The sequence below is a fragment of the Schistocerca piceifrons genome, unplaced genomic scaffold (assembly GCF_021461385.2).
Source record: "Schistocerca piceifrons isolate TAMUIC-IGC-003096 unplaced genomic scaffold, iqSchPice1.1 HiC_scaffold_936, whole genome shotgun sequence".
NCBI classification, from domain to species: Eukaryota; Metazoa; Arthropoda; class Insecta; order Orthoptera; family Acrididae; genus Schistocerca; species Schistocerca piceifrons.
Window position 1 is genome coordinate 1,863,845 of NW_025729208.1, and position 21,707 is coordinate 1,885,551.

Genomic DNA, 21,707 nt, shown 5'->3' on the forward strand with positions numbered 1-21,707 from the left:
GCATCTGTAATATCTTCTGCCAGTTACTGGTCAGTAAATTCATCCATGAGCAGTTGTAAATGCTTCAGTGTGTGATATGGCTTCTTATAAGCTGGAGCATTACTCCCTGTTGGTATGCAATGTTGGGTAATAGGAGTCATGGGTAATAGACTCTGTGCATTAAACAAATCCTTAAACAGTAACAATAGTGCTTCCATAACTTGCCGGTCACTGCCTGATGTGCGAGTCATTTTACTTTGTAACACAGTATAACTTATGGTATGCTTGTGGTTGTGGTCGATGTATGATATATCTGTATCCTCTTCCTCCAAAATATCTACTGTGGTAATCATTAAGCCTTTCAGTAGATTCCCATTGTCCATACCAAAATAATCCAGGTCAACCAGAACCATAAATATTCTCCACATATGTTACTTACGTGCGCCATGCTGCTTCTGTGTAGAAAACAGTACATTGATCCAAATGTCCATTATTCCCCAGTGGTTCAACCAGGCGAAACATTTCCTGTGGTACGTCTGTATTCCCAAATGCCCAAACTAATTTCCCCGTGCCTGACGGCACCTTATCATAGAACCCATCTTGTTTCGTTTGCAGCTTTATCACCTAGTAGAAACAGAGTTCCTTCAAGTTTATGTTGAGCTGTGTTGTCCCCACTGAATCTATACCATTGCAACCCACTTAACATAATGTATAACAAGGAGCTCCTATCTTTTTCTACCCAGGAGATGTAGTGTGACGAAAGATAAATGTGCCCTGTATCTATTAAAAATCTACGTTCCTTGCAACCAGCAAAACCCACAAGTAGCATTTCGTCTCTGTATATAACTTGCAGTATCACGTTTTATTGGGAACCTCTTCCGATGGCTGATATGTTCCCGTTCATGTTTAACAAATATTTCTCCTGAGATTAGTTCTCTCATTTCTGTGCACTGCGCTCCTGTGCTTTGTGACTGACTTGTCCACATTTGTAGCACTTTGGCCTATGACACTGTTTCTGCCTATCATGTCCACTACTGTCGCACCTTACTGTCAAAACACACACAACAGTCACTATGACCCTTTGTCAACTTTTGTCTCCTCTAAGTGCATAGCTATTCTAATACCCATAGCCAAATTTGAAGGATTCTCCATTCTAACCTTACTCAGGCACGCAGGGCTCTGACTCAGTGGACCCTTATTTCCTTAGCTGCTCGTGGGACTGAGATAGAACCCTCGAAATCTTTTTCTTCTTTTCCTCCCAGCAGGAAGGGTGTACCGCCTGGGAGTTCTCACACCCATTCATCAAAGAGAATGAGGGAGGCTAGTCCTCCTGATAATTAACTTGTTGTCAGTAACGGGGCTCAAGGAATCGTGAATCATAATGTCTTCATAGTGATCAAGAGGAAGGAGGGGACATTTGAAAAAGTGTCCCCGTTCTATATCCATAAATGCTTAGAAGGGCTGGCTGGTACCCTAAAGCCTATTAAGTGGTAGCGCAGTGGTTCCTTGCTTGTTGAGACTAAACGGGGAAAGCAGGTGGAACTTCTTAAGAAGTCACAGAAATTGGGTGAGTACGACATCATTGTTGAGTTGCATAACTCCCATAACTCCAACAGAGGTGTGGTAACCTGCTGTGATATTATGGATATAGATGTTCCTGAACTCAAACAAGAATGGGCACCACAGGAGATCATAGAGGTGGAATAAAGGACACGCAAGAACAATGAAGAGACTGAGAAGACTGCCACTTTTATTGTGATCTTCAGTTCTCCAACGCTACCTGAACACATCGTGGCAGATTTCCTCCGACTTAGGGTTCGGCCGTATGTACCTAACCCTATGTGATGCTTCAAATTTTGGCCATACAATGCTGAGTTGCAGAGGAGAAGTGACTTGTGGGAAGTGTGGAAAATCAGCCCATGAAGCTGGGACTGACTGTCCATCTCCAGCAGTCCGTATTAACTGCTCTGGAAGGTCCCCAATCTGAAGCCAAGCCTGCCCTGTTTTTGCAGAGGAACGCAAAATTCAGGAAATCAAAGTGACTAAGCGGATCCCGTATGCAGAAGCCAAAAAGGACTATCAGGCGATGAAACCCCCTGTCTTTGCCAATTCTTATGCTTTGTCGGTGCATAAACCTATTACTAAGGTCGGCACTTTGACTCAGACGATGTCTAGTGTTCCCTTATCCACCTCTAGCACCTGTACTTGCACCTGTACGTGGCAAAGTAAAGTGAAAGACATAGTGATTCAAACAGCTACAATGGAAGAGACCAGTAATGCTTCCACAGTGCACAGCCCAAAGGTACCCCAAAAGCAGAGTGTCCCTCAATGCCAAGTTTCTTCGAAGAAAAGTGGCTCTCACTTTCAAAGAGACTGACACACCTGTACTTGTAGGTTATCACCTTTATAGAAATGAAAACCTTACTGGTGACAGGGCAAAAGGTGGGGTTGCAGTGTTCGTAAAGGACACTTTTCACTCCTCACCAATTCCCTTAACAACAACACTACAAGTGGTTGACATCACAGTGTGCTCTGTGTACTTACCACCCCATGAGCCTCTTGATAGTGGGGTCCTCACTCATCTTCTTGATGAACTACTCCAGCCCTTTCTCCTTTTGGGGGACTTCAATGCACACAGTGCTCTATGGGGTTCTAAAACCACATGCCCCAGGGGTCGGGTACTTGAGGATGTGCTACACACAACAGATCTTATACTGCTGAACACGGGTGAAGCCACACATTTTAGCACTGCTACAGGTTCGTCTACAGCCATAGACCCCTCCTTCTGCTCACCTGCTCTTGGGGACACTGCTCAGTGGGCAGTGGACGATGACCTTCATGGTAGCGACCAAATCACAATCTGGATCCATCTGCCTGGTGGAGCAGATCCTGAAAGAAAGCCACCGAGATGGTTATCAAGAAGGCTAACTGGATGCTTTACAGGCAGTTAGCTGTTTATGAGCAATGTGACAGCATCCAGGACTGAGTGGATCACATTACAGCTGCAATTCACCATGCTGCTGACGCTTCCATCCCAAAGTCTGTGGAAGTGCTAGGAGGCGACCTGTCCCTTGGTGGAATGATGAGTGTTGATTTGCAATCAGGAACAGGAGGGTAGCAATGCGCAGATTCAATCGATGCTCTACAGATGAGAATCTTGCTAACTTTCAAATGGCACGTGCAAAGGCGAGGAGAATATTTCGGGAGAGTAAGCAGAGGTCTTGGCAAGAGCTCCTGAACTCCATAAATAGGTCCATACCTGCATGCAAAGTATGGGAAGCCATAAGAAGGATCTCAAGGCACAACTCTCGACCACCAATAGCAGCTGTACGAATACAGGGGTCTCTTGTAACATCAACAACGGATATAGCTCAGACAATGGCTGAATCATATAAATCCATTACAGCCAATCCCAGCCAGGATCCCACCTTCCGTCAATATCAGGAGGCACAGGAGAAGGCTGATCTTGATTTCTGTTCCACCAACATGGAAGAATACAACTAGCCTTTCTCTCTGTGGGAGCTGGATTCTGCATTGTCAGTTGCTTATACGACCCCTGGAAACGACCAGATAACCTACAGCATGTTACAACAGTAGGACCGACGGCCGAAGGAAGTCCTCCTTCAGCTCTTCGATAAAATTTGGATAACTGGCAACCATCGCAGCTCGTGGGAGGAATCTGTTTTAATCCCAATTTTAAAACCTGGAAAGGATTGGTCAGACCTTGCTAATTATCATAATATTAGCCTGACAAGCTGCGTAGGAAAGACACTGGAGCATATGGTCAATCGGCACCTAGTTTGGGTTCTGGAAACCAGGTCCCTACTCAGTCCCTCCCACTGTGGGTTCAGGAGGTATCGTTCCACTCTCAATAACCTGACCGTGCTCGAAGCTGCAATTCTACAAGCTTACCTTTGTAAGCAACACCTTATCGGTGTTTTCTTCGATTTGGAAAAGGCCTACGATACTACCTGGAGGCATATTATTTTGTCGCGTCTCCATCAGTGGGGATTCCGTGGGCGTCTACTGATTTTCGTATGGTCCTTTCTCTCAGACAAATATTTTAGATACAGGGTTGGGAATGTCTTGTCTGACTGTTTTAAGCATGAGCATGGTGTCCCTCAAAGGAGTGTTTAAAGTGTCACGGCTTTCGCCATCGCAATCAATAGTATTACAACCACAGTGTGACATCCAGTACTATGTTCCTTATTTGTGGATGACTTCTCCATCTTCTGCGCATCCTCCAGCCTCACCACAGTTACTCGGCAATTGCAACTGACAATCAGATGCTTGGAGGAATGGTCTCGCATCACAGGTTTTAAATTCTCATTAGAGAAAACAGTTTGTGTGTCTTTTAATTGTTCCCGCTCTCTGTTTAATTTGCCTGTTTTAAAAATGAGGGACACCGATCTCACTTTTAAGGAAAAGGTGAAGTATCTGGGTCTTATCTTCGATGAGAAGTTAACATGGTTGCCACACCTTAAAGAACTGAAACTGAAATGTCTCAAGGCCTTAAACATCCTTAAATGTGTTAGTCATAGGTCTTGGGGAGCCGACAGAGCACGTCTGCTCCAACTTTATAAAGCCTTTGAGCGACCCCGGCTTGAATACCAGTGCCAAATTTATGGGTCAGCGAGGCCTTCATACCTTAAAATGCTGGATGCAGTTCACCACAAGGGTATTAGGCTGTCAACAGGGACCTATCGCATGAGCCCTGTTTTTAGTTTGTGTATGGAGGCTGGTGAGGCACCGCTGTCTATTCGACGTCTTCTTCTTGTGGTACGCCAAGCATATAGCGCATTGTCCGTTCCTACATCACCAGCATCCAGTTACTGTGTTCAGCCGCCACTGGAACGGCCGTTCGATCATCGACCACAAGCGACACGACCATTTGCGATCCATGCAAGGGAGAGCCTTGAATTATTACAGGTGGGGGGGCATGAAGGTCCAAAGCCAGGGGTGTAGTAGTGCATCCCCCTGGCTACTACCAAGGTCTACATTGCTTTTAGAACTGACTGCTTACAAGAAGTATTGTACCCCAGTCCATGTTTTTAAAATTAAATTTAATGAAATTTTACGTAGCCACCCAGATTTTATTACCGTCTACACAGATGGTTCTAAGCAGGGAGATGTTTACGGTTGTTGTGTCATGTTCTCCAACACTATCTTCAGGATAGGGCTCCCAGAGCAGTTTTCAGTTTATTATGCGGAATTGTTTGCTATCCTGAAGGCAATGGAGCAGATGAGATGAGATGGCGCCCTGACAAAAAATTTATCATCTGCTCTGATTCTCAAAGTGCCCTTCTCGCTGTTGGACAGATGTACCCAGCAGATCAGATGGTGCAACAAGTGCAGGACACTCTCCTTCTCTTGCGTAGGCAAAACAAGGAAATCATTTTTTGCTGGGTTCCTGGGCACATAGGCATCCAGGGAGACGAACTCGCTGATGCTGCTGCTAGAGAGACTTGCTCCCTTCCTCCTCCTGCCAGCTCTTCAGTCCCCCAGCAGGCTGTCACTTCATTTGTGACCAGGAAGGCCATATGTTGGTGGGAGTCCCAGTGGCTGGAAGTGAGGAACAATAAATTATGTTCCATCAAGAATTCAGTGAGACTATGGATCACCTCCTTCCACTTGCGACAGTGTGAAGTAGCAGTCCTTACTCGGCTTAGTCCGTTGACACACGGTTTCCTCTTACATCGGGAGGAGCCCCCAGTATGTCAGAGATGCGGTACACAACTGTCAGTACGACATCTTTTAACTGAGTGTGTTTTATATGATGACCTGAGGGTTGACTGGGTCTCCCACAGGATCTTCCCTCTATTTTAACTGATGACGAGGTGAGTGTTGTTCGTGTCTTAAAATTTTGTGCGGTGTCCGGAATTCTTGCCAAAATACTTGGTGTGCAATCTTAGTGTGTGACAGAGTGGCTGGGTCGCGTACTATTTCTAAGTCGTCATCCAGCCACGCTTATTTGTCTCTTTCTTAAGAGCATCTTTACTGGTATTTTCTCGATGATTTCATTTAGTTATCCCACTGTGCCTTGCTGGGGTCTTGTTACGGGCTTTTCTGAACCTCACCTACCTGTTGTTGCTTTATGTTTCCTGTGGTGGGATCAAACTTTTTCCAGTTTATTGATCTTCTTCCATATAACATTAATGGAAGGGCACTGATGACCTAGCTGTTTAGCGCCCTCCACCATAAATCATCATCATCATCATCAACAACAACAACCTATGTGACACTCCAGCAGGAATGCCATGAAAAAACATGTAGAAAACCATATTTTCAGTTTCTTGGTGTAAGACCATACTTACTTCTTCATTTCGTGTCAGCTCATGTGTCTGAACATTGAGTCTTTGGATACTATCCGAGAATGACTCAATCCACTCGTTGTACCTCTGAGTTAATGTCTTCAATTTTTCCCTAAAGAAGAAAGATCTGTGGTGTTTCCAGTACATCTACTATAACACCTCAGCCAAATGTTGAAATGTTTGTGCATCCTGCAAAGTTTCAGTTAGGTGACATGCTATAGCTTCCCCAATTAGTTGCAAACTGACCATACAAAGGCATGTTAAGTCAAACCAACCACCGAACTTGGCAGAAGCTAAAACATCTCTGAGAAACACAGTTATGTCTTCCATTGTCAGCCTGCAGTGCTTTTGCCTGGCGTCTGTAATGTTCTAATTCCCAACTCCTGCTCAAGTGAGTCTTATAATCTACGTCTGTTCCGTCATAGCAGCAAGAGAACCACTCTTATTAGCAAAGCATTTTTCCATTGGCGTATTGCATACCATACCACTGCCTAACCAAAGAATATACAATATTAGGGAATTGAACTTCATGTTCAAATTATAAGGTTCACAAAACAAAAGGAGTTACACTGATTCTTATGGCTAATCATAGCCCATGTACATTTGTTACAGTCCCGCACCACATGACTCAAACATCAGCAAGTAAAATGTCTGATTGGCACAGTCTTGTTGCAAGGTAACTTGTGATCAGAAAGATCACAAAATTCACACCCGACAGGTGTCAAATACATTTTGTGACAATTGCCTGTGAATGCAGACAGGTCAGGAGATTTGCAGTGTTGTACCAGAGTTACTTTCAGATTGAATTGAGAATCTGTGCAATCTATCATGGCCAACAAATTATACAGTGAAACAAAAACACCTGCAACAATTTACAAAAATTATTTCTCACTCACCACCCTTCATTCTGAAGTGAGGACTAAATGATCAGCGAAGCTGATTGTGCAGACTAAGTGGTGAGCGAAGCTGACTGTGCAGACTAAGTGGTGAGCGAAGCTGACTGTGCAGACTAAGTGGTGAGCGAAGCTGACTGTGCAGACTAAGTGGTGAGCGAAGCTGACTGTGCAGACTAAGTGGTGAGCGAAGCTGACTGTGCAGACTAAGTGGTGAGCGAAGCTGACTGTGCAGACTAAGTGGTGAGCGAAGCTGACTGTGCAGACTAAGTGGTGAGCGAAGCTGACTGTGCAGACTAAGTGGTGAGCGAAGCTGACTGTGCAGACTAAGTGGTGAGCGAAGCTGACTGTGCAGACTAAGTGGTGAGCGAAGCTGACTGTGCAGACTAAGTGGTGAGCGAAGCTGACTGTGCAGACTAAGTGGTGAGCGAAGCTGACTGTGCAGACTAAGTGGTGAGCGAAGCTGACTGTGCAGACTAAGTGGTGAGCGAAGCTGACTGTGCAGACTAAGTGGTGAGCGAAGCTGACTGTGCAGACTAAGTGGTGAGCGAAGCTGACTGTGCAGACTAAGTGGTGAGCGAAGCTGACTGTGCAGACTAAGTGGTGAGCGAAGCTGACTGTGCAGACTAAGTGGTGAGCGAAGCTGACTGTGCAGACTAAGTGGTGAGCGAAGCTGACTGTGCAGACTAAGTGGTGAGCGAAGCTGACTGTGCAGACTAAGTGGTGAGCGAAGCTGACTGTGCAGACTAAGTGGTGAGCGAAGCTGACTGTGCAGACTAAGTGGTGAGCGAAGCTGACTGTGCAGACTAAGTGGTGAGCGAAGCTGACTGTGCAGACTAAGTGGTGAGCGAAGCTGACTGTGCAGACTAAGTGGTGAGCGAAGCTGACTGTGCAGACTAAGTGGTGAGCGAAGCTGACTGTGCAGACTAAGTGGTGAGCGAAGCTGACTGTGCAGACTAAGTGGTGAGCGAAGCTGACTGTGCAGACTAAGTGGTGAGCGAAGCTGACTGTGCAGACTAAGTGGTGAGCGAAGCTGACTGTGCAGACTAAGTGGTGAGCGAAGCTGACTGTGCAGACTAAGTGGTGAGCGAAGCTGACTGTGGCAGTGTCGATGTGATGACCAGTTGTTACAATGTCTGGGTAGTGAACACCACTTCTCACCATTTCTTGGATGGTGGCAGATGTCAAGAGGCCCACTTCTGTACACAAGCTGTAACAGTCATCCCTCAGGTCAGGTCAGGTCAGTGGGCACCAAGGCTGGACAGATGAGGCAGTGATGTTATAAGTGTTGGGAGACCGAACTCCAAGGGATAAGGTGTAAGTGTAACAGCAGTACCTGTAATAGCATTTTATAGAAATGAATGCTGCAATGAATATTGTCTTTTCCGGCATGCAGGAAATGGACCAGGCAATTTGCTCAGATTGGCGATGAGTGATAGACACAGCACTCTAGCAGCCCACATAGCTTTCCACAGGTCAGGCACACTGCCTAGCAATGAGGCAGTGCAGGGGGTGGTAAAGGGGTCCAGCAAGGCAGCCTGTGGACACACCGCTGTGTAGACAAGAGGCCTCAGCACTTTCAAAGATGAATGCATCCTTATACCTGTACTCACAGCATCTTCTGGATGGCGGTTGCTGTGGAGGCGAAAGTTCAGTGCTCCCTCACAACATTTAATGTACTGTCAGGAAGGCGGTACATGTGCAGCCTGGGAGGCAGCCCTCAGGTTTCCACCCAGCAATCAGAAGGTAGCAGGAAGGCCCAGTTGGTCTGCATTTTCTGTCAGTCATGGATGTGACCCGTCCGTAGTGGCAGCATGGCGCGATGAATCCAATCACAGCTGGCAGGCTGCGGTCTTACAGTTTTAAGTCTTCAGACACACAGCAAGCAGAGTTAACCTGTAACTAATGAGACTGTCATTCCATCGGGATCAGTGTCGCAGGCAGAATGACCGGACGCTGAAGATGAGTTGTCTGAAACAGGTATTTAAAGCCAGACATCATGTCACTGTAGCAGGTTAGGTACCATGTGGTCACATTTAACCATAGGTATCAGCAGTCCTGTCTGCACTCTGATGTCTCAGTTATGGACAGTTTTCCCTGCCCCTGCAGTTCTCATCATTACTAGAACACCTCGGAGCAGCTGAGCTCGGATGTTGCATGGTATTACTCCGTATTGTAGACTTTGCAGAATGACTTTCAGGGTGCTGTAATACTGCACGGTTTGCACTTCTTACTATAGCTCTGCTTGTTGTGTTGCAATGAGTTAACAAGCATTGCCCCACTTTTGCAATATGGGACTCTTCGTGTGCTCTAGATTATGATTGGGACACAGTCCAAGTCAGACGGTTCTTTCACTGTCTGTGTTTGACAAAAGCTTCAAAAATTTATCAGTGCGCTCTGTCGTACTGAAAGTTCTGCAAAAAAGCAACCTTACCTATGGGCTTCAAGTTGTCACTTAACCTCATATTTTCTGTATTCATTTCCCATTCTTATCTCAAAGCTAGAAGTTGTACAAGGTGGCCAGATACAATGAAAAAGTTAAAAAAACTAGAGCCAAAGGTGGGGCTGCATGAAACTAATTGAATGACTTATTAAAATTTCATTGCAGAATCTTAAGGCTTTAGTAGAGATTTTCAGTCACTCTCAATTGAAAGGTGCGACACTGTAATTTAGTTAATCAAGTACATTCATTTGCTATTAAAATTTGAATGCAGTAATTGTTCTATGTACAGTTTATGTTGGCTGCAGAGAATGAATTTAAAAGTTAATTTTTTGCAACAACCTGTGAGCATTCTATCAATTCACATACATTTCATGAATTCTCTCTCTCTCTCTCTCTCTCTCTCTCTCTCTCTCTCTCTCTCTCCCCTACTAACTCGTTTGAGTGTCTAATTGTTGTGCCTGCCTGCAACTCAGAATCTCTAGTACATGTCATTGTGTAGGATAGTAGCCAAAGCTGTCCTGAAAAACTATATGGAATGTGTGAACAAATGTATGTGGACATCCACGAGCATATGCAGGTGTGAAAGCAATCAACCTTAGATTTTGTCATTGACGGTGAGTCCATCCAACACAACAGGGTTGTTATTCTATTGTTCTCTTTTAAATTCTGTTTCAGAGCGATGTTTTAGACCTGCACAACATTGATCCAGAGTTCACATGTGAGGCCGTACCAGCATCAGTAGCAACATCGGCTTCTCATAGGAAGGGATCTGCTCTTTCAGCCAGTGTGCGGATACCAGATGACATTTTTGCAGGGTTCTCTTATGCGCCACCTACAGATGAGATGCTCTGACGATTGAATTTGTTGTTAGTAGGTCAAATGGTTTTTCTCCCTTTACTGTTGTTCAGTGAAAGTGAGCAACCAACCAGTCTGTGCTGGGAATAGGACAACAGACACACATTTCTGTGGATTAGAGAAATGTAAATTCAGAGAATATAGGGACAGAGTAAACGTGTGAGCGGCAGTCATTTTGTGTGTGTGCACGCATGTGTGCTAGATCTGATATTTCCTAGAAGTCTGCTGTTCTGCAGTTAATGCATTTATACTGCAGTTTTGTGTGAATTTTGATAGCAGACAGTATAGTTTTAAATATATTTGATAGTGCGCTCTGTATATTATCATCAGACTGGAAACTTTGAGTCACTGTCAGCGCACATACATATCCTTCTTGCCAAAAAGGAACTGGAAGAAAGTTCAGTACATTCCATGCTGTCAGTGATCTAGTTTTGTAACATAGAATGTCTGTGATTTATATTTTCCTGATATTTCCCAGAAGGAATGACTGCAAAAAATTACCCAGTTTTTGTAAATGGAAAATCATTAGCATGACATTTAGTCCAATACATAAACTTCGAAATGGTTCCCCATGTTTCCAACCATCAATCATTTTCGCATACTTATCACATTAAGTGATAGTGAGACTGTGATAGTAAACTATAACAATATTTTGTTTATACTGTAGTTACATTAGAATAAACCTGTGGTTACTTCACCCTGCCATTCCAAATGCAGGTATTAACTGCAGTCACATATTCAGCAGTAGTAACACGTTTTTGTACTGTATTAAAGAACTGTGATGCTTTCATAATCTACTCATAATGTCTTCCTGGATCCTTAAGCATCTGGGTGGACTTCATATAAAGACAATAATTCGTCTTTCATGTTTAATGCCATATTATTTATTATTATTTATGCATAAACTAGTACTTATAAATGATCTACAAATGCCAGAACAATAGCAATTCTCGCATAAACTGATCATATAGTCAATTTGTTCCAAATTGAAAGTATTAATTTATACGATACAGTAATGCAAATACGCAAATGCCCTTTTCCCATGTTTATGCACATGGGTGCTTGCCAAATAAAGTATGTAGTGGTGCTGTTTTACAAAATAAATTAGATAGGAAGATTTAAATGAGAGAAGTAATTTCTATATTTAAAAGTGGATACTTTAAAATTGTGTGAAGAAATAAAGGTGTATTAATGTAGTGTCAAACTCTGATAGCTTTCTCATAGTGCCTTTGATGAAACACATTAATAATTTATAAAGTATTTTTTGTGAAATGTCTGGGTAGAAATGTATTTCTGAGTCAGAGTATCAGTTTCTATAAATTGTGGTAGTTCGCAACATGTACATTATTTAATACATTACTCCACTCCCATTAAGTGGACTTTTAACTTAGTTGTTTCTGCTGCAGATACTGTGCATTCAAATTTAAGCATCTTGATTACTGTAACCTTCATTCTTATAGTTATTATTTGATGGCACATTTATGTTTAAAGGTATTTAACAGCTCTTGTGGTTGTTGTTGCAGATCTGTTATATTAGTGTTCACTTTAGTTCCTCTCTGTAGTTCCAGCAATATTCATGCTGTGTAAACTACAAACTGCTGTTATGTATATATAATTTTCTATTTTTAATATATACTAAAAATAAAATATTTTTACTTCTATTTATATAAAATTTTATGAAGTTATTGCATTTTAAAGATACAAATGCTATCTGATCTTTTTTAACGTGGCAGATCTTGTACCACTGAAGTTTTTGCTTACTGTTTGCACTTCATTTTTTACCTCTTTGCACAACTGATGTGTGTTATCATTTCAGACAATATTCTTTTACTATTTCACACTGTAACATGAAATGTGGTTTATACAGTTTTCGATTTATCATTGTGCTCGCTGTGCACAGGTGGGCAAAATGTTGGCATATTTACCAGAAGATATTTGCCACCTTTTTGTCCTCTAAATGAAAACAGAACATACCTGACATTAATATTTTCCTAGTTTTTAAAGTTAAGGAGGAGAAATGTTTGTAAATCTAATGTAAGTACTGGTAATACATTTCATCAGTGATGTGCATAATCATTGCATTTAATATTTTTGTACTATGTCACTTTATGCAGTATTGTTTTCTTAAATAAAAATAAATTGTTTCACAGAATAGTTTGTCGTTCTTCTAGTTGTTTATAAAAATGATCTCTTTTGTTATGTATTACTGAGCTAGATGCAACATTTAAAAAAATAAAGTACACGTTTATGATTGTTGAATAAAATAACAACATACCAAAATTTTCTTTGTAACCATAATTGTCTTCAGAATCTTCTGAAAAAAAATAGCTGATCAAAATGGTTTCTGACGCATCTTTCTTGTGCCACAGTGAATAGAATTATCATATCAGAATAATTGCATGCATCCTAAAACAATAAAGCAAGCTTATAGCTTTTGTAAAAGAGCTTATCTCATAACTTTCTTCACCTTACAGCTAGATACTTAAAGGAAGAGAGGAACAAACCTGTAACTTGTTATGCGCAAATACAGAGATAAGAATTAGGTATAACAGTTACACCAAAAAATATAAATAGTTATCATTACAAACAAAAATACATGGGTGCGACAGAGGAACGTAGAGGGGTTCAAAAACTCAGAATCATCTAAACTTTTAAAATTATTTTCAGAATTTGATAAATCTTAACTTGTCAGAAACTGGAGAAAAAGGAAAATAATAAAGTAACAGTAGTCATGAGTAATGTAGTACTTTATGAAATGTAACTGGATAGGCAAAAACTCTACTCAGCAAGTGGTGGCAGGAGAATGCCAACATAAAGGTATGTAAATTTGCAAGCTTTTGGAGCCAGTGGCTCCTCCTCCTGGCAGAATGGTTGAAGGGGAAGAAAGAGGGGTGAAGGAAAAGGACTGGTGAGGTTTAGGAAATGGGGAGAGTTTGGAAAAGTTGGCTATTTCCTAAACCTCACCAGTCCTTTTCCTTCACCCCTTTTCCATCCCCTTCAGCCTCCTGCCAGGAGGAGCAGCCACTGGCTCCGAAATCTTTCAAATTTATATAAATTTATATGTGAGCATAGGTTTTTTTTATCTATACAATTACGTTTTCAAAATTGATTATTTTTGTTGACATAGGAGTTTGTGTGTTAGAAATATTTCTTTTTTATACAATGTGTTCAAATTTGGAAAAGAATTATTGGTATAAATATTGTACTTTATCTCTTCCTTTATTTTGAGGGACACATGTTTTATGGGCTCTGTTCTCACCAGATCTAGTTTAAAGATACTAGACAAGTCGTTTATCCCACAATTTTTTCCACATCATTTGTCTGCATACAACTTCTGTGAGAGGATTCTTCGCAGTGATTTATTCTGCATAATATTCTTAACTTTTGAAGCTGAAGCACTTTAATGCGTTTATTAACTGGGTCACATGTGGAAAGTGTGCAACATAACCACAGCTTATATAAATTAATTTTTTTTGTTGTGCTAATATCTCTATTATCGCTCATAGCTTAGATCATACATACTGGGTACTCCTTTAATGAAAACTATCATTTTAGATAATACAAATTTGTAAACTAAGAGGTCTAGATACAATTGATGCAACACTTTAGAAGTATACAGGGTGGAATGTAACAATATTATGAAGGCCTTTGTTAAAAATTGATGGCACACACACACACACACACACACACACACACACACACACACACACACACACACACACACAACCACAGTATCTGGCAGAAGACGGACATCTTAACTTCTGACTTCTGCTGGCACACACTGGTTGTGTGCGTATGAGTGTTTTGTATATTTTTTGCAAAGGCCTTGTTGGCTGAAAGCTCATTCTGTGGCAGTCTTTTTGTTGTGCCTATCTGCCACTCAGCATCTCTCCGCTAAATGGTGAGTAGCAACTATTGTTTTCATAATATTGTTGTTATAGGAGTATAAGTGTGTAAATGTCAGGTGGTGCTATATAATATTGATGGTGAACTGAATGCAAAGTGTCCTGTGTAACATTTGTTGTTTTAGTCATACATTTCAAACTTGTTTACTGTCTTCAAAAGAAATGGGTATCAAAAGGAAAACTTATTCGAGAAATCTATGAAATTATAGAGAGAGAATACCTGAGCAGTACTTGCATTCAGAAGGTGAAATTCCAGTGTGAGGGTGACAGGTAGACACCTCTCATCCTAGAGTGTGCGTGACGTGCTCCTCCTCCCCAGAATATATCTCTTGGGAATGGACATAATTGTCATGAAAGTAATGGAATTATGTCTCCTGAAGATATGTACTGGACAGACAATGTGTCTCCAGAGAAATGTGTCTTAATCGTATTAGTAGTGATTTTGCAAATTGATTTTGTTACAAATAAAATAAAAAGCCATATTTGTTCTTGATCTCCGAAAGAACTGATACCTTGTGGAGATAATTGTGCATATTCCCTGCTGAAATCGTGGATTATGTAAAGTTAATTGCCCCTATTTTAATTAAAATGTTTACCAATGAGCAGCTGACCCATGGAAGAATATTTTTTTAAATTTATAACACAATTCCATGTATGTTCAGATTTATTTGTTCTTTCCTCTTATAATTGTCATTTTACTCCAATTGGCCTCTGTCTTACATTTTGTATCATCCCTGCTTTGCTGACTTGCATGATATATGTATGACATTTGAAATAAACTGCAGAACAAGTCGATAACTCTGTGTTTCTAACAAATCGGCGCACCTGAAAAGGCACACACACATCTGCCATTGCTAGACCAGTTTGGACAATAGAACAACTGATTCAAGTTTGATAAATGAGGTTGAAACTTCACTAATAGCTTATTATATCCCCACAGCTCTGTGGCTGATCTCTGAGTATTGCAGAGATCAGATACTAGGGTTGGAAAAAATATGGAAACATTGCATGCTTGTACATAAATGCAGATGCTAGCCAAGCCTGAAGGTTTCACTTTTTTATATATATATATATATATATATATATATATATATATATATAATGGAAGGAAACATTCCACGTGGGAAAAATTATATATAAATACAAAGATGAGGTGACTTACCGAACAAAAACGCTGGCAGGTCGATAGACACACAAACATACACACAAAATTCAAGCTTTCGCAACAAATTGTTGCCTCATCAGGAAAGAGGGAAGGAGAGGGGAAGACGAAAGGAAGTGGGTTTTAAAGGAGAGGGTAAGGAGTCATTCCAATCCCGGGAGCGGAAAGACTTACCTTAGGGGGAAAAAAGGACAGGTATACACTCGCACACACGCACATATCCATCCACACATACAGACACAAGCAGACATATTTAAATATGTCTGCTTGTGTCTGTATGTGTGGATGGATATGTGCGTGTGTGCGAGTGTATACCTGTCCTTTTTTCCCCCTAAGGTAAGTCTTTCCGCTCCCGGGATTGGAATGACTCCTTACCCTCTCCTTTAAAACCCACTTCCTTTCGTCTTCCCCTCTCCTTCCCTCTTTCCTGATGAGGCAACAATTTGTTGCGAAAGCTTGAATTTTGTGTGTATGTTTGTGTTTGTTTGTGTGTCTATCGACCTGCCAGCGTTTTTGTTCGGTAAGTCACCTCATCTTTGTATGTATATATATATATATATATATATATATATATATATATATAATATACCACAAACGACGCCTGTGCCCTGTCCTCAACACGCTGAAAGTGTTAGTTGTGGACAGATCAGTGTTCTATGTAGGGGTGCATTGTGTCTGAGAAAAGTATCTTCAGACACGGGCAAACCATCAGTGCTTGTTCGGTGAGTGCTCCCATAACCGAGGTAGGTGATTTATTTGCTGTTTCAACAGGCAACATATTCAAGGTTTATACTGCAAGCAGTGAAAGTGGAAAACTGTCATCCACCGAGTCACAACATGGATGATCATGACAGATGGTCACTGAAGAGGACTGTGACAAAAAAATAAGAGGATGACATGCATAAGTCATTGCAGAACTCAGTGTTGCATTTGTGAACCCTGTCAGCACGAAAACATGATGGGTAGTCAATAGGCTGGGGATTGCAGGGCAAGTTGAAATTCTAAAGCCTCTTATCAATGAGGCGAACGCCCATAGTGGGAAATCGTGGTGTCAAAATCGTAAAACTGAGATGTGATCAGTGGAAGACTTATCATTTGGGCCAAAGAGACTTTCACATTCTTTTGGACTTCGGGCCAAGTTTACTTCCCGAGGGTGAAACACGGTGGAAGTTCGGCGATGATTTGGGCAGCTGTATCGTGTAATCCGTGGGTCACGAGGGTACTATGCAAGGTCGCACTACTGCCGAGGGTTATGTGGCAATTTTACCTGATCTGGGCCACTGTTCCCCAATGGTGATGACGTTTTCCAAGAGTACAGGGACCCTGTTCTCACAATTCGCATTGTCCAGAACTGGTTTTGAGAGCATGAAGATGAATTGTCACATCTCCCCTGGCCACCATAGTGACCATATCTGAGTTACTGATCCTTTGTAGTCTACTTTGGAGACAAGGGCACATGGTGGTTATCCATCTCCATCTTAGTTACCTGCATTTGAGACAATTTTGCAGGAAGAACAGTATAAGATGTACTTGAAAACCATACAGGACCTGTATTTATCCATTCGGAAACAACTGGAAGCTGTTTCGAATGCCGATGGTTTTCCTACGCCGTATGGTGCGTGATAGTACATTGAATTTTGGGGGTTTCCATATTTTTGTTCATTCTATGTAAATTTTTGTTCTGCAGATCCATAGTGCTCTTCATGAATGTGGTGTCAAAAACATAAAACAGAGTAATAATTTTGTATAAGAAATAAAAAGCTTAGATTTCATTATAATTCGCCTTATCTGTATTGAAGTGTTTCTGAGTGATGTGGTATGTGTAAAACAAAGTCAAAGTGATACAATAACTGCCATAGATAAATAAATACAGAATGAACAAGAACTCCACTGACAAACTTTAAATTATGTACCTTCTTATCCTGAGAAGGGCCAATTTTTGCCTGATTTTGCAAAATACTATTATGAGCTTGTCTCAAGTACTGAAGTAATGACATCTGTTATTGCAAAATGTAAATGCAGCCTCAGTTAGTTTTATTTATGTCAACAAGTTTATGTTGACAAGGTTATCTCACATACGGTGTTGCATGTCGTGTTGACGATGCAAGCAAATTCTGGAGTGATGAAAAAAATAGACTGCTGCCAGGGACTGTTAAATCATACTTATAGTTAAACTACAAGCTGGCTTATATGGAGTTTTTAATAAATACGTAAAAGGGAAAAAGACGTGCTGAAAAAGGTGAAATCTTCCGAATAGTGTGATGTACTAACTACTTCTGCTACAAAAAGCTCCATGTAATTGTGTTCTAAATAAAAAGTAAAAAATTAAATAAAAACCCTTTTATTTCACTTCTACACCCCCACCTCAGTGTGTTTCGATGAGGCCCCAGCTAGATATGGCAACCCTAGGTATAAGGGGCACATGGTCTCCAGCAACTCTTTACACAATAATAATGTAATTCTAATTTAGTTGGTTTGTTAACACAGTCATCCTTGTTTCCATGAAAATGCCGTCACAGCAGTGTTGAAGCCCATAATATGCGATCACCAAAACATTCAACATAGAATACTACGACCTCCTTCAGACAATACATCGCACTTTGATGCTTTTTGACACTGCTGCCGGAACAGTGCAGCATAGCATCGTTGTGCTCGAGGGCAAAGAGCGAAATAACTCTGTTAAACTGAGTGAATTCTGTGCAGGAACTCAATGATGGGGCCATTACTCACGCAGCATATAATGTCAGGAATAGTGAAGTGCATACTGGTAAACTGCCGTCACTGCCTCTAGGTTGGTATAAATTTCAAAACATTTATGTTTTGGCATGTTACAGTGTCAGCTACTACAGCTGTCACATTGTATGGTCACTAGACGGTGCTACTATGCAACATAACTATTAATTTAAAATATGTCATTCCTATCATTAAAACAATGCCGCCTCAGAAATTGGCCAAGTAGTTTGTTCGAGGCTCCCACACACTGACCGTGGATCACAATAATCTGTCACACGGGTGAGTGATCACTTCGTAGATTGAACGCGTGTGGACAAATCGCAGTGATCCGTAGCTGACCACATGGAAAACCCGTTCGATCTGATGGATCACATGCGATTTGTGTGTGAAATATGGCCGCCTGGCTGGTCAGCAGTGGTGTGACAATATGGCTGCAACTTGTTTCTGTAGTTATTTTCGTTTTGTTTCGTTTCTTTACATTAGATTTTTGAGTTATTCAGGAACCATGAAGTACCCTGAGAAGTGGAGTCCGGATTTGCCATTGACGTTAAGGACGAACGACAGGGTGACAGACGAAAATATTGCTCAAATTCAGGTTTTTTTCTCTGTACTGGAATGTTGTAGACAAATGGGGTTTGCTGCAACGAATAAAGCATACAATGAAGTTTTTATTGGTATTTTTATTGAAAAATATTAATATATTCACTGGGTAATTGGGATTTTCCTTAGGGATCTCTGAAAGGAGGTAGGGCGACGGTTGTCGCTGTAGATCCGGTTGTGGTTTTCTGAAACGTGAAATTAACATATCGTCCGGATCTTTATGGATGTAATTTTAGTTCATTGTAAGATATTTGTAAAGTTATAGATATTTTAAAAAATGGGTAGTTTTTGACCCATCTTTATTGCCAAAAAAATTCTAAACATCAACTTAAAAAACAGTTGGCTACCATGAACTGAAGAGAATTCAATTTGCTTCAAGTGAGACAAAAAAAAAATTATTCAAATCGGATGAAAATTCTAGCGTAGACTACAACAACGCTGCCGAAAGCCATGGTATTGAGAAAAACGCGCTTAAAGTTTGACGAGTATTTATCGTATAAGAAAACGGACAAATCCTCAAACTTAAGGATGTCATCGTTTCCTGGTCCATAATAACTATCGCCCAGACTAGTGTATGGCCGCTTTCTGCTCCTTTGACTGATAACCCTTATTTTCGCCCTCAAAGCCATTCTCGTCGCTGGTGTCTCTATATTCACAGATACGGCGCATCTTGGTCCCTGTATTTTACCCCTGCCACCTTTAGAATTTGAATGAGAGTATTCCAGTCAACATTGCCAAAAGGTTTCTCTAAGTTTACAAATGCTAGAAACGTAGATTTGCCTTTCCTTAATCTTTCTTCTGAGATAACTCGTAAGGTCAGTATTGTCTCACGTGTTCCAACATTTCTACGGAATCCAAACTGATCTTCTACAAGGTCGGCTTCTACCAGTTTTTCCATTCGTCTGTAAAGAATTCGCGTTAGTATTTTGCAGCTGTGACTTATTAAACTGATAGTTCAGTAATTTTCACATCTGTCAACACCTGCTTTCTTTGGGATTGGAATTATTACATTCTTCTTGAAGTCTGAGGGTATTTCGTCTGTCTCATATATACACACAGGGTGAGTCACCTAACATTACCGCTGGATATATTTCGTAAACCACATCAAATACTGACGAATCGATTCCACAGACCGAACTCACGTGAGGAGAGGGGCTAGTGTAATTGGTTAATACAAACCATTAAAAAAAATGCACGGAAGTATGTTTTTTTAACACAAACCTACGTTTTTTTAAATGGAACCACGTTAGTTTTGTTAGCACATCTGAACATATAAACAAATACTTAATCAGTGCCGTTTGTTGCATTGTAAAATGTTAATTACATCCGGAGATATTGCAATCTAAAGTTGACACTTGAGTACCACTCTTCCGCTGTTCGATCGTGTGTATCGGAGAGCACTGAATTACGTAGGGAACGGTGATGGACCGTAGGTACAGAAGAGACTGGAACAGCACATTACGTCCACATGCTAACACCTTTTTATTGGTCTTTTTCACTGACGCACATGTACATTACCATGAGGGGTGAGGTACACGTACACACGTGGTTTCTGTTTTCAATTACGGAGTGGAATAGAGTGTGTCCCGACATGTTGGTAAAGTACCGGAACTTCAAAAAATGGTTCAAATGGCTCTGAGCACTATGGGACTCAACTGCTGAGGTCATTAGTCCCCTAGAATTTAGAACTAGTTAAACCTAACTAACCTAAGGACATCACAAACATCCATGCCCGAGGCAGGATTCGAACCTGCGACCGTAGCGGTCTTGCGACCGGAACTTCAAGCGCTGATAGAAAGCACCGAAGCTGAAATCGTTATAGGTACAGAAAGCTGGCTGAAGCCAGAGATAAATTCTGCCGAAATTTTTACAAAGGTACAGACGGTGTTTAGAAAGGATAGATTGCTTGCAACCGGTGGTGGAGTGTTCGTCGCTGTTAGTAGTAGTTTATCCTGTAGTGAAGTAGAAGTGGATAGTTCCTGTGAATTATTATGGGTGGAGGTTACACTCAACAACCGAGCTAGGTTAATAATTGGCTCCTTTTACCGACCTCCCGACTCAGCAGCATTAGTGGCAGAACAACTGAGAGAAAATTTGGAATACATTTCACATAAATTTTCTCAGCATGTTATAGTCTTAGGTGGAGATTTCAATTTACCAGATATAGACTGGGAAATTTCAATTTACCAGATATAGACTGGGACACTCAGATGTTTAGGACGGGTGGTAGGAACAGAGCATCGAGTGACATTATACTGAGTGCAGTATCCGAAAATTACCTCGAGCAATTAAACAGAGAACCGAATCGTGGAGATAACATCTTGGACCTACTGATAACAAACAGACCCGAACTTTTCGACTCTGTAAGTGAAGAACAGGGAATCAGTGATCACAAGGCCATTGCAGCATCCCTGAATATGGAAGTTAATAGGAATATAAAAAAAGGAAGGAAGGTTTATCTGTTTAGCAAGAGTAATAGAAGGCAGATTTCAGACTACCTAACAGATCAAAACGAAAATTTCTGTTCCCGACACTGACAATGTTGAGTGTTTATGGAAAAAGTTCAAGGCAATCGTAAAATGCGTTTTAGACAGGTATGTGCCGAGTAAAACTGTGAGGGACGGGAAAAACCCACCGTGGTACAACAACAAAGTTAGGAAACTACTGCGAAAGCAAAGAGAGCTTCACTCCAAGTTTAAACGCAGCCAAAACCTCTCAGACAAACAGAAGCTAAACGATGTCAAAGTTAGCGTAAGGAGGGCTATGCGTGAAGCGTTCAGTGAATTCGAAAGTAAGATTCTATGTACCGACTTGACAGAAAATCCT

At 41.2% G+C, this 21,707-nt stretch overlaps 1 protein-coding gene across 2 annotated transcripts in view; it reads left to right on the plus strand.

Annotated features, from left to right (window-relative positions):
* LOC124771310 (serine/threonine-protein kinase Sgk2-like) overlaps positions 1–12,625 on the plus strand; it is a 102,949-nt gene extending 90,324 nt beyond the window's left edge. For both annotated transcript variants that reach the window (XM_047249315.1, XM_047249316.1), the window contains exon 10: positions 10,302–12,625. In XM_047249315.1, the coding sequence (XP_047105271.1) occupies positions 10,302–10,478 (177 nt within the window). In that variant the 3' untranslated portion in view covers positions 10,479–12,625. The remainder of the gene's footprint in view (positions 1–10,301) is intronic.
* Positions 12,626–21,707: the final 9,082 nt, after the last annotated feature.